The sequence below is a fragment of the Lepisma saccharinum genome, chromosome 9 (genome assembly GCF_977018435.1).
Source record: "Lepisma saccharinum chromosome 9, izLepSacc3.1, whole genome shotgun sequence".
Classification (NCBI taxonomy): Eukaryota; Metazoa; Arthropoda; class Insecta; order Zygentoma; family Lepismatidae; genus Lepisma; species Lepisma saccharinum.
Window position 1 is genome coordinate 54,283,123 of NC_139237.1, and position 14,592 is coordinate 54,297,714.

The following is a 14,592-nucleotide window of genomic DNA, read 5'->3' on the forward strand; positions in this document are numbered from 1 at the left end:
ACGTAAGTATTTCATAGTGTATATATTTTTATATTATACTTTTAATATTTTTAATTATTTTCTTAGCACCTTCAAATATGTAACTCGATCAATTTATGTAATTTCAGTTTCCTTGAAAGTTATTTAGTTTCAGAAAATTCCTCCCCCATCTTAATTTTCAGCTACAGAAAATACATTTTTTGTAATTGTGTAATCCACTTTCACATGGAATGGCTCTGTAGTAACTTATACTTGTAAAATATTGTTGAACAAAATTAGTGTTTTGTCAAAGGTGCTACCAACCAGTTCGGTAAAATGTTACCGCAATAGAAGCATACAAATTCTGACATTAGGCAGAGTACTTTGTGTATTGTTATAGTAATTGTGGATCGGCTTGAGTGGGTGTGTTTTTCTCGACAGGAGTCATCAGCACGGTGGTCCCAGACTCGCCTCATAAAATATTCATTGGTGGCCTGCCGAACTACTTGAACGAGGATCAGGTAGGAAATTACATGCTAACATTGCTATTGTTCATTTCAATAGCCTCAGAATCAGGCTGTAAAGATTTTCAGTTAATTGCTGGCGTATTTCATTCTCAAGTTCAAAAAGAGATCAGGATCTTTTTTATTTCTTTAAGTATATGTTGTTAATGCTTTTTATAAAGTATCATTCTTTCATTGCAGTTAGATACATACATAAATTTAATCAGGTTTTGAACATAATTTATTGACAGTTTTATTTAAAATACATGTTGTTCACTTTTTTTATTTGAACAGACAGACATGGTGTGTTCTTTTTAGGAATTTCCAACTGCAATTGTTTTTCCATGTTTAAGCAACATTTGAGAGGCCTTGAGACAGCAGCAACATACAAAATATGAATTGATGTGTGAATGAGAATTTATGCATGTGCACTTTCAGAAAGATGTACTAGAATGGATGAAGTTTTCTAACCTCACCTCTTCGTATCTTTTAAATACTGTATTTTAGTTTGAACGACTTAACTTGAAAAGTAAAGTTTATTATAGTTCACTGAAGAATGTACTAAATATGTACAAGATGGTATAAGTTGGTACTGTTCATTGATTTTTTTTTTTATTTGTACAGTGTATCTTTATAACTGGCATATGAAAATGCTTGGAAAGTGTCAAAGTGCCAAGTTTTGAAATCAGTTGTGACATTTTATTCAACATAACACCAAAAGGTAACATTACAGCACAGGAATTGAAGGGTTCGTAATGACGTGTCATCGGGAGATTAGCCAGGTTAAGTCTGTGATTACGTCAAACATTTTGAGGGCATTCATTGTTCTCACCACATCAGCATCTATTTTAATAAGCTTAAAAACTCATCAATACACAACCATCATGACACATAATTGAAATAAAATAGTACTTATATTCTCACATTTATAACTACTTACTGTGAACAATTTTCAAGCCTGTGACTTGTAGGAACTTTAAGAGTCGTGGGTCTCCATTCAATTTTTTTTTTTTTAAGTCCCTAATTGTGCAGTTGCCACAATTGCCATCATGTCTTTATTCATAATATTCCATGTTCGTTGTTCATTAGCAGTTACAGGAACTTTTTGAGCAACTCCAACTAAAAGTGAATATTCTAAATTATATAAAGCAAATTAAATATAATAACATGTTATATTTGTGAGTAGGGGCTTTATTATAGGAGCGTATCTTAAAGCAGCAAACTTGGCTGTTTGTGATTGTGTGTGAGAAAGAGTGTGTGTGTGGGTGGATGTTGCATTGCTGTTTCAAAAGGGAGGTGTATGAGAGGTAAGTCATTCTTTTCATTATAGGACTATACCACTTCAGAGAGACGACAAAGCCTACATCTTTTTCCCACAGCAGGCATGGAATCAAGTTAGATTAGTTTGGAGAAGTGACAATGATTTTTGATTGACAGTGGAACTTGATCTTTCTCTCTTTTTTTAATCCTAAAATATTTATCTATTACAGCAATAGTCTTGAATGTGGATGATAGACTATTGACTGTATTGTGAACATTAAGCACATTTTGAAAATGTTGTGTTTGAAATATTATTTTACCTAAAGAGATTTAACAATATACCAACGTTGAAACGAGATTCTGCATTAAAGATATGAGAATACAATACAGTCATTAAGTACTACAAATCGAAATTACGTGCATTGTACAGCATATGTGACTGTTTTGTCCATTGTAAGTTACTGTTATTTGTAAAAATGCCTCATATTCTTTCCAAGTTCAAGTGTCGATATACTTAAAGGCTCCGGATTGCCAATGGTAAAGAGCTTATCAACTAGCAATGTAAAATACAGGAGTTTTAAGAGAATTTCACAGCATCTGCTTCTTCATTTGAAGTAAAAGTTTAAAGTGAAACACTTTCTTGAAAAGAAAATAAACTTCAAGTACAACAAGTTATTTCTTTAACTTATCAGCAGTTTTGAAGGGAGAAAATTATCTTTGCAGATTTAGTTGTCACTAGAGATCACATTTTCATATTAAATGATTGAGCTAAAAAAACCTAACATGCATAATATGAAGCGCAAAGTCATGAATCAGAAGGTTATTTTCTACTGCTGGTGTTCCTGTTGGTAAAAAAAAACTAGGAATGTATGCAAGACATTTCTGAAGAATTGCGTAGTCATTCAAAATTAATTTTGTTTTCATGGAACAAACAGAATTCCAATGATAGCATATTATCTGGCATTTTCATTGTATGCAAATTGTAGCTCATGTTTCAAGGAATGGGTAATACTTAAAATACTAACTTTATCCAAAAACCAATTATTTGTATCATTACTTGCTGCTCCCATCCAAGTAGGAACCTAATGCTTTAGTGCCTAGTGTGTTTCTACTTTGAACTGTTTTGCCAAAAGCTTCTAGTTGTGCCACCATAGCTGGTTTATCTGCTGTGACAACTGCAACCTGTGGGTTTTTAATTGTTACTATAACAATTCAATTTAGGTGCAATCGAAACAATGAAAACCCACAGGTTGCAGATGAACCAGCTACGGTGGCACACCTAGCAGCTTTTGGCAAAACAGTTCAAACTGGAAACCCATAAAACACAGAAGCAATAGGGTCCCACTTGGATGCCGGCAGTAAATATTGGAACAAATATTTAATTTCTGGGTAAAGTAAGCGGATGTTTTGGATATTTTATGGTATCCAAGTAGAAAGAAGAAATTCAAATCCAATCGTTTTAGTCAAGTATCATATCAAGGGAACTGGTTCTTGTATGAGAGTAGTCAGCAAATCAGAAAAAAATTCTGGTTTACACTTACGACTCTTTTGCAGAATACATATATATTTCAAATTGCAAAACGATTAAATAGATATACATCAAAACATAAATAGTTTAAAAATGATTTGTTGGCTTTGAATATTGTTTTCTGTTTTTCAGTTTTCATTCATTAATTGTAGTAGGAAATTTCAGGATGCCTCTTAACATCAGCAAGGTGTCGGAAATCTTTATAACCTCAAGTACTCTGTCAATTTTTTTTCCAATTGTCCAGGTTGTCCCAATATTCATTTTGTAAACAGTCAGTTAACATTCCCCTGTGGTAGGGCATTTATTGCCTCATCAATTTTATATTGCAAAAGTGCATTTATTTTTTGTATTGAAATGTTGAGAATATAGATCTACCACAAAAGGAATGACGAAAACTGTTCACAAAACCTTAATTGCTGTTTGACAAGCAACTGTGGTACTTTCTTAAACATTAAATAGGGGCAGTTATGCTTGCTTTCTATTTCACTAGTTGATTTCATTTCAGTTGTTATTATTCGAAAAGTAATTATGCAATGGATAAAGCTGGGTATGTCTTAACATGGTTTAGTTTCAATTTAGTAGACCATCGAAAGGTTCATTAGGCTGGCTACATGACATATCTTTTGGTTGGACAGTTTCAGTTTGAAATTCTCACTTTACAATTCTTAAAACACTGCGACACTTTCATAATGATGATCTGTTGATCTAACCTGTTGGGGTCGAGTAGTTGTGCAGCAATCCTTCAGTATAAAGACAAAGCAAACTGCTGTAACCATTCTCTTAGGAGAAATTGAAAAAAGTAGGATTCGTGTTTCTTTTCTGAAGTCATATAAAACACACTATGGAACTTATTTTTCTTGTGTTAAAGCATTTCTCAGTGCAAGTAAAGATATATTTTGCTCGAGCATAATATAACACATTTGCATTGGCATTTTCACATTTCTTTTTGATATAATCACTTGAGAAGTGTAAATCTTGCAAGTTCCCTTTCCTTTTGCAAACTTGAGACTCTTGAAAGTGATTCTACTCGGCATTGCACTGCACTCCTGTAGCCTTCTTAAGCAATCTCCAATTAACATTTGCATTAGATGTAATGTGGACACTGTTTGTTTCAGTAGAACTTCAGTATTTGCCCTTGATTTGAAAATTTCAGATAACATTCAGTTCCCTCACGTATTTGAACACAATAGTAGAAATATGATGTCCTTTTGTTTCGCACTGCCACCTGTGTCATTGGAAGTGTTTGTGAGCAGTCAACCGTATTTTTCTCATTTCAGAATATACGCCAATTTACCTCAGTTTCTTCTACAAAATATGCTAAATGTTGAGCTGACTGTGTAATTGAATATTTTAAAATTGCTTATAGCTGAGACTGAACAATATTTGGATTGTTCTGTTATGCTATAGATAAAAATTTTGCATTCATCTCTGAAATCTTTGACTGTTTAGTGCATTTTCTGTACCATCAGATTGTGTACAGAATTTTTTTTTTGTTTGTTTTGCAGTGAGCACCATAATTCTCTTTTTGTGGATGCCTTTTATAGGCAATGTATTCCTTTGACATGTTGGATTTCTTCACTGTTTCTTCATGTAGTTTGTATTGCAGCTACATCACACCCGAAGTTGATTCTAAAATAATATTAATGGGTAATGTGGTATCTGTTAAAGTAGGATTGATCGTAAATTTCTTAATTATTTTTAGTATGATAGTCAAGTTTCATGACTTTAATTTTCAGTTGCAAGGGTTAGTTTTCTTGGTCCATGCCTGTTGTGTGTTATTTTCAGGGTTTTGTTACAGGTTAGGTGTGCCATAGGCAAGCAGAGTTGGAGGCTGTGTTGTTTATTTTCAGGAAAAAAAAAATACAAAAAGAAAAAAAAATTAAAAATTAACAGGTTTCGGGAAGAAAGTGCTACCAACTTCCTTTTTCAGATTTCCCAAAAGAATATATATATATATTACAGGTCCATTTGTGTTGCCTGCTACCGGGGGAAAACTTCTCTTTTCAGGAGAATCTTACAGAGAGGGCAAGCTTTTTGTTTGTACTTTGAATTTTAAATACAAGAAGTAAATAAGATCATTGTTTGAAATTATAAGATTAGTTACCATTTTGCGAAATTGTCTCTTTGTGTACAAGTCACTCATCTGTTCCTCTGCTTTTTCCCCCATTTTGTCGTAGCTAAGGTTTCACGGGTAGTAAGATCCTTTGCTTGTCTAAGCCTCCAACACTATATGAGACATCTCTCAGAAATAGAGAGCACAACAGAAAGACAAATTTGGAATCCAAAAGGCAAGTCTCTTATAATTTTTGGTTTGGGGCCTAAAAGAGTTTCCAGCCCAGAGAGTAGCTACATCTTTATCATGTATTATGGTATGTAAGGATTATTGCTGTGTGGGAGCATTGGAAAGAAAACTCTCATGTTTACTGTTAAGCAGTGCAAAAGATTTGACAGCCGGAGATTCAAATTTAGAGTTTGCAAAGATTACTGCATAATTGCACAGTTGGTTATTTTGATTGTGCTTAAGTGAGGAAATAGTTTTGAAACATCTTTATATTAAACATGTAAGCTCTGGAGTTCAGTTCACAATGTACCTGAATGCAGATGGCTGAAAGAGAAAGGTAATGAACTATTTGATCTTTTGCACTGTCTAGTATCTTCGAAATGATCTTTCAGGACCATTCAGTTTTGCTGAAATATCCTAAAGGTAAGTCTTACGTGGTAAATGCAAGTAAATTTAATTGAATACTTTTTAAATAAAATATTTAAAAACATATTACTTTCATTAGGGATAGTACAAGTTCATTGTAGAGTGAAAGTGTTTAGCAATATTTAATGTGTCTTATATTTGCAATGCCAATAAAAAGAAAGCAGTAGAATAGTGTTTACTGACAAGGAATTGAAAAGGTCTGAACTGATAGAATTTATTGCTTCAGTATGGAAAAATACAATTCTGTATTCTTATAAACATGTTCAAAAGTTCTTCTGTTGTATAACAGAATCTGAAATTAGACCTTTTCAACTCTAGTTTGAAATTTGTGTCTGAGAGATTGAGAGATATTTGAAATCATAATTTACATAAAATAATGTTTTCAATGTGTTTGTATGTATTTAGTTAATAACGAATTTTAATAGTTTATAATTCTAGTTTTGCATTATCAATAAAAACCTTTCATTGAATTTGCATTGATTTAAAATTATATTTAACGTTTTAAGTAAATATTGTTTGAGACAAGTAGCATTTCTTTCTCTCTCTCTCTCTCGTGGTGTGGCTGGGTGCAGTAAGATTGTCTGTGTCTCTTGGTTGATTACGACTAAATATTCCATTCAACTTTTTCCCTTTAGGTAAAAGAACTGCTAATGTCCTTTGGACAGCTCAGGGCATTTAACTTAGTGAAGGACTCGGCCACTGGTCTTTCCAAGGGATATGCTTTCTGTGAATATGTGGATGTAACAATCACTGATCAGGTAAATAACTTTTTATTAGTGTTCAACATTTAATGAAGTTGCATCAGTAGACAAAGGTACTATAATAGAAACCATACACATTTATGTAAAACGCAAAGGAACAAAATCAAATAGAAAATAGTAATGTGAATTCTAATCTAACCATGGGACTGACATTAACTTTATAATATTACATTGCTTAGAAGTGCACCAGAACAATGCAGCTGAGATTAGAATAAACTCTGAGAAAGAACATTCAGCTACACAAAGGCACTAATGTTCAGTGTAGTACAGTGTTGCAATCTTGCAATGAATATCAATAGGTGTCAGAATATTACTTAGAAACAAGAGAAAAATGTATTAATGAAACCTATGAAAAGTTAGTAATATTTTTCTTGTATGTACGCATTGCTTGCATGATAGAATTATTTTCCTGTAGTTTACGGTTATTACAAGCATAAGAAAACAGTTTTTTCTTTGTGACGTTTCCACAAAGGATTCTCACATAAAATTGTTTTTAAATCACCAAGAAGTTTGGAATGTACATTTAATGAATTCAAAATGAGAAACTCGCTACCAGATGTGGAAACCACAGGAATATATAATATAAGTTGTTCATGTTCAAAAGATTATGTGGGACAAACAGCAAGGAAAATGGCAATAAGATGGCATGAACATGATTTGGACATTATAAATCTAAACCCAAGAACAGGTTTGTCAACTCATATCATCGAAGAGAAGCATTTGATTAAAAAGAGAAGGGTTTTAAAAAGATTAACGGGAAACACAGAGTTGAATGTCTGGGAAGCCTCGTTCATTGCAGAAGAACACTGGAATAAATTAAATAATGAAAATGGTAACATAGATCCAGTGTGGAGTTTTCTTTTTCACAAATGGAGTAAGCCACCATCTTTAAAATTTAATGTAACAGAAAACATCAAGAGACTTTGTGAAAACAATGATGAATTTGAATTACCTGATGATATTTGGGATTTATAATTTAAAAAAAAAAAAAAAAAAAAAATTCTAAAATAAAAATAAAATAGACTGCTTTTTTCACAGTTAAGTTGCTATATTACAACAATGTAACATTGACAACATCCATTATATAACAGATTCTTTTTGTTTAAAAATTACTAACCATTGTTATAACTGTATCTTTAGTCAAAATGAAAATAAATGTCTGATGAAAGGAGCGTGTGTTCTCCTGAAACGTCACAAAGAAAAAACTGTTTTCTTATGCTTGTAATAACCGTAAACTACAGGAAAATAAGTTAGTAATGTCACATCCAATTTTATTATAAAGATAATTTTGCTAATGTATCTATTTGTAGTATAAAATGCAGTTGTCAAGAACTGGTCAAACTAAATGTACCACAAATGTATGTGTCTTGGAACATATTGTAGGTATCAAGAATGGGGATTTTGTAACCGCTATATTAGATACTTCAGGTGAAATTCATTTTGAAAATGTCAAATGAATATCTACAGCTGAAAACAAAATAAAGGAGGAATTCATATACATTTGTCTTAAAAATAATGTTAATGATAGTATTTTTATAAATCTGGAGTGTTTACAGTAGAAAGGATAAAAAATATAAAAAAGGAACTTTTTTCCATGTAAAAGATTTCACAAACTAAACTTGATTATGAACACTCCGTATTTCCTCTTGACTTATGGGGCCAGTTTTTGCTGGTGAATAAAGGGTTTATTTCTACTGTAAATCAACCTCCCAAAAATGCAAATGGGAAGCTTGTGAATAGTTACAAAACATTTTATTCAGGTTTTGAATTTATTTTCATGAGTAGTTAATTTATTGAAAGTGCAAATAGAGTGGAACCCCGATTTTACGTTTCTGGATTTTACAGTTTCCTGCATTATACATTCAATCTTGATGGTCGCAACGTAGCAAAATGTTACATAATTTTCCTTAACTTTACATTTTCCTTCATTTAACCCTAGATTACAAAACTGTTTTGGTTGTCACATGGTCACAAAACATTCGCAAAAATTACTACTCTGTTCTTTTAACATTTTTTTTACTTTTTAGATATATTTTTTTTTCGTAAAAAAATATCAGTATGTCCAGTTTTCTATGTACATCAAAATATATGAACATTAAATTTTGCAATTTTTTTAAAAAAATAATATTTTTATGCCATATGTTTTACTAAAAATGGAAAATGTCAGGTCCTCGGAAAAAAAAAATTAAAAATGTGAAAAATAACTTTATTAATTTAACAACTATAATACCTAAAAGTACAAGAATGAAGTAAGGAACTAACCTGTTACAGTAAATTTCTACTAAAAAACCATAATTAGGTAAATGCTACACTTTTCTAGTTAAAAGTTGGAAAACTTGAATTACGCACTTTTTCTATGGTACTTTTGCAAGTGTCAAAAGTCTAGCTTTGATCACAGTGAACACAACACATTGTTCTGTGTTCAGCACACATTGCATTGCGGCAGGACAGTGGGTTCGTCTCGTTTTCCTACTTGGACATACTCTGCCAGGTGGTGAGTCATAATCAGATTCATTGTCTGATTCTTCTATTTCAAAATTAGGGTCAGCATCTGTGCCGTCTGTCTTTTCAATGTAGTCTTCCTCAACTTCATCTTGTTCTTCATCACTATTTTCAGCAAATAATGTTCTATCTTGTCCTCCAGTGTAGTCTTCATCTGATACATCTTCAGACAACAAGCTTCTAATTATTTCCTTCTCGCGTTCTTCCTCTCATCAGCCATAATCACTTACTAATCATTCATAATACAAAATAAAGGCTGAAACCACGTCGTTTTATTAAAAAAATAAAACTAACAACAAGAACTATTCTTGAAACGTATAAAATGAAAAAGTTACGGAGTTACAAAACCTTCGTAAATTTTACGACTGGGTGCCCCAAATAGGCACACAGGTATGACGTACACAGCCACCGGTTCACTACTGACCTTGACGGGGGAGGCTAGGAAGGTACTGTGGAGAGTGGAGGCGGTGCATGCGCAGTTGCTGAGATCCAGCAATTTCGGCCATGCTGAGTCGTAATATTTACGAAGGATTTGTGATGCAGGGTTAAAGTTCTTTCACATTGCCCCCCTGAAAAATATAAAATCAAGGTTCCACCTAATATTTAGTAGGATTTTTAATGTTCATATAACAAATTTAGTATTTTCGTCACGATTTAAGGCCTACTTTATAACTATCCTCTTTCATGATTTTCATGAATGCAAGTCAATTTCATGTAGATAGTCTGTTTGCATGTTCAGATGATTTTATGTGCTAAGATATTTTATTTTTTCCATGGTAGGCCATTGCAGGGCTGAATGGTATGCAGCTGGGTGATAAGAAGCTGATTGTACAGAGAGCAAGTGTAGGTGCTAAGAACAGCCAGATGAGTGCCCAGGCTCCAGTACAAATTCAGGTACCAGGACTCAGTCTCACAGGAGGAGCAGGACCTGCTACAGAGGTAACATTACTTCATTTGTTTTACTCAATTTATTCGCTTCTTATTGTTGGGTTTGAGTTTTTGTAGTAAGTCCACTTCATGCACAAATAGGCTAACCGGTACTGGATGTACAGTTTAAAGTGGAATCCGAACCACAATAAATTGCCACTGGGTATCGAACCCAGGACCCCATGATTACAAGGTGACAATGTTACCACTACGCCATCAGGAAGGCCCATATTATTTGTTGGGAAACCTGCCATATCACTGCACCTTTTAATAGCGTAAGGTCTGCATCTACTGTCTGCAGAAAATGGTTGCAGAAGTATATCAGTAATTTGACCACATATCTTCTATTATATTTGCAGATTGGGTCTACATCTGCATGTACTCATAACCTTGCGGTTTTATATTTTTATAGGTTTTTTTCTCTCCTTGACAATTTGTCAACCAAATCTGTTCTGGCTTCACCAGAACAGTTCTGGTTCATTCTACTTTGTATAACTAAAATATAAATTATACAATAAAGAAAAATGGGGAAATCTGTAAACATTTGCGGAAAACATGCCCAGGATTTATTTTAAGGTACCTGGGCATAAGCGCATACCTCCGAATGTATGCAGGTGGAGGATGGCCATCTTCGAAATGTCCCCCCATTTTTTTTTGTTAGTAATGACCGATGGAAAACCAGGGAAAGTCTGGTAATTTGAGTTACCAGTAAAATATCTGGCAGTTTTGTGTGAGGTGCAAAACTTTTTAAAAATATTCGGAAGCCTGAAGTTAATCATACCAATAGTGCTAAAATGTAAGGTATTTGGTTAGTAGTAAAATTTGTGATTGAATGCTGACAAAACTGTTTCAAGGTGCTTCCAGATAGAAACAGCAACAAGAATACTGGGAATCAGTTAAAACAGATATATAATGTTTTTGGTTCATGTAGGTATCTTCTTAGTTTCTGGAAGTATGTACCTTTCTTTCTTTCTTTCTGGGAATTGTGATAAGTCGATACACCAACATTTAATTTGTATTGCAGGTGCTGTGCCTTATGAATATGGTTACCCCAGAGGAATTGAGAGATGAAGAAGAATATGAAGATATCTTGGAAGACATTAGGGAAGAATGTAACAAGTATGGTGTGGTTCGTTCTGTTGAAATTCCAAGACCAATAGAGGGTGTGGATGTTCCTGGATGTGGAAAGGTAAGCTAAATCATTTTATGTTTTAATTATAGTTTCCACCAGATATCTGCTATCTTGTTAATATACTAGTATTTGTAGGAAGGGTATTTTTTTTAATAGTAATTGAGTAATCGTGAAGGAACAATTTTTATGCAGTGGATTTAAAAATACCGTTGCTAACATAATACATCTTTATTGGTAATGGTGTGTTGGGTCAGCATTGAAAACTAAGTTTTCTGTGTTAAAGAATTTCTAGATACAACTTTTTAAAAAAATTGAAATTGACCAAGAATATTGAGTATTTCTATGCTCAATTTTCATCAGCAAAACTTGAAAATACTGAACGAAGTTTGATGAATTTTGTTTTTGTGCTAAGTGTTAATAATCAGCAGCTAATTTGTACTGGCGAATTTAGTCACTTCATCAGTAAAGTAGTCAATAATTTTACGAGTCTTATTTAAACAGTAGCCTGTAACTGACATTTTTTTAATTAATATTAAAGTGTAATTCAGGTACTCACGTTTTCCGCGAAGCTATTTTAACTAATTTTCTAGTACCTGAATTATCTATTACCGCGTCTCTCATTCCCATAATATGAACACAAGTGTAATTTTTATATCGGTTTTGCAATGTAAATTTCTTCACATGGTTTATTTTTGTAAAGTCAAATCGCTAATCATCACCTTGTTACTAACATTAATTAAAAAGAGGTGAATGAAGTATTCAGGCTGTTCATGAAACATTTCCTGTTCAAGATATTTGGTCGATGAAATATTAGATCGTTATTTGTAAATCTTTTTAATTAACCAATGTATTAATATTTTTCAGGTATTTGTGGAGTTCAACTCTGTAATAGATTGTCAGAAGGCTCAGCAGTCATTGACTGGCAGAAAGTTCAACAACAGAGTCGTCGTGACATCGTACTTTGATCCAGACAAGTACCACAGACGTGAATTCTGAAGGAATCATCAGAAGACTAGATGTACAGTGTATTACGTTGAACTTGAATGTGAAACAACAGTTACCCCCTCATTTTTGGGGGACCTATTGTTTGTCATATAACTAAATGTCGTGTCCTAACAACTCGTGCAACTTCATTGGCATGAGGAGACTGCTTCTCAAAGAAACAGAACAATCTTTACCAGACTATCAGCAATACATGTTGATATATTGTTTGACAGTGTTCACGATGAAAATTGTGTTTTGAGGGTTGAACCTGTAATTTTATATTGTTGACAAACCATTGGGAAGAATTTGTAAAGTAAACATGAGGAGTGGAGAAAAATGAGCTGCATGTTATACCACAAAGTTAAAAAGTAGATGCAGCAACTTGATTATGGTTGTGCTTCTTTTACTTTAGATCGATCTCTCAGGTGCATGAATTATGATTGGTGAAAAAGAAATAACTAAACCTAATATATGTGTGAGAATTAATATTCTGTATATGAAAAGTAGTAAAATGTTCTGGAATCTCATACATTTGGGTCCTCTGTAAGCAGTTTTCTATGATTTTTTCAGTTCATTTTGTTGGTAAGTTAATCAAGTTTGATGACTTCTTGTTTTCTCTGAACATGCAGCAAATTAACTGATACTGGAAGTAAATAAATATATCAATCCAAGTGTAATATTGTATGCCTTGTACATACCAAAACCCATAATACATAGTGTTACGTTACCTGTTTATTTTCTACTTATTATATCAGATATATTAGAAATACATTTCTTTTAGAGTGTGCTATTTCCTATCAATGGAAGCTACTCTATATATTGTCTTGTAGGACACCACTAAAACTTGCACAACATTAGTGTAAAGAATTTTCACAAACTACTTGTTTACATCATCAGGATTATGAAAAATTATATCGGAAGATTATTGAAATGATGAAATGGTTGGTACCATACCCTGATAATACAAAGTAGTAGTTTGTGATACTTTTCTGTCTATTAATATTTTTATAGTGCTTCTCCCACTTTTGGCTAATCGTGAAGATGATGAATGGTGATACGATGAAATGGATGAAGTGGCAATCACAAACACACATTATCGACACAACACAAATCTCATAGCCTTGTTAGCCTGCAAAATACAGTCCAGGTGTACTACTTGGAAAGGAGGTTGATATTTGGGTGTCTAAAGAACAGGGTCTTAAGACACCAAGGTGAACAAGCCAGGGTTGGCAGCCTCAAATCAATGGGTCATGGGGGTTAAAGGCAGCCAGAGTTTGGTTGTGGTGACAACACCTCCAAAATGGTCGAGATCAAGAATATGTCTGGCCCTACCCCCTTATCCCCTGAATGTGCCTTTGTGGTTCGGTTCTATTTCAGGGTGGCCACTCTAGGACCATGATAAAATTCAAGTATAATCCCAGTTTTCAAGAACTTTCCAAAAATTCAAGATTACCAGAATATGTTTTCTGTTTTTCAACCTTACGTATTACTGCTTCTCACCCCCCCCCCCCCACACTAATTCCAATGTATCCAAAAATTCTAAATCAATTCAAATAAACTGCACATATGTATATTTCAAATACAGTAAGTGTAAAAAGTGTTTGGACACCATTGATGGTACGTAAACTAGGGATCCGCTCAGGGTTGTGGGTGCAGGTAGGCGAGTGGAATGAAAACCACATTATTTTACCTCATATACTTGTTTATCTGATAGAACAGGAAAATACAAAAAAGAAACCATCTATAAACAATAATGAAAATATCACATATTTTGAACACAAAAAGTCTTTGGACACTTGCCATTCTTGTCCATATTTTCTGCAAAATCAAAAGCATTTAATATTTTGTTGGATTTCCTTTGGCACGAATCACTGCCCAGAGCCTGTCTGGTACAGTGCAGACCCCAGCAGCACTCATACAACCCCATACTAAGAGTCCGCCAACATGTTTGAAAGTTGGGATTACGTTTCGCGACTCCAACTCTGTATTTCTTTGCTGCCATACCATATGCCTACCATCCGACCCAAATAAGTTGAATTTGCTTTCGTCTGAAAAAATGACCTTGTTCCAGAAGTCTGCATTGTAATTGCGGTGATATAGGGCAAATTCGAAGTGCTTCTTTCTGTTTATTGCACTAACCCAGGGCTCGAAAAATCCCAGTCGCCGCTGTAATATTGCCGTTTTTTAAGTTTGCATGTACGAAATTTTGAAGATTCTAAGTTCAAATTGCAGTACAGTATAAGTTAGCAAATTATTTTTTTATCAACGTTGTGAACATTTAATAGAATCGGTAACTATTCCTTACTCCTTGTCCCCCTACCCCTAATTTT

At 33.5% G+C, this 14,592-nt stretch overlaps 1 protein-coding gene across 3 annotated transcripts in view; it reads left to right on the plus strand.

Annotated features, from left to right (window-relative positions):
- U2af50 (U2 small nuclear riboprotein auxiliary factor 50) overlaps positions 1-12,995 on the plus strand; it is a 30,227-nt gene extending 17,232 nt beyond the window's left edge. For 2 of the 3 annotated variants that reach the window (XM_083128221.1, XM_083128224.1), the window contains 5 exons: positions 400-479; positions 6,592-6,714; positions 10,000-10,158; positions 11,171-11,335; positions 12,143-12,995. In XM_083128221.1, coding sequence (XP_082984347.1) covers positions 400-479; positions 6,592-6,714; positions 10,000-10,158; positions 11,171-11,335; positions 12,143-12,274 — 659 coding nt within the window. In that variant the 3' untranslated portion in view covers positions 12,275-12,995. The remainder of the gene's footprint in view (positions 1-399; positions 480-6,591; positions 6,715-9,999; positions 10,159-11,170; positions 11,336-12,142) is intronic. The other variant, XM_083128222.1, reaches the window with a different exon arrangement.
- The last annotated feature ends 1,597 nt before the right edge of the window (positions 12,996-14,592 follow it).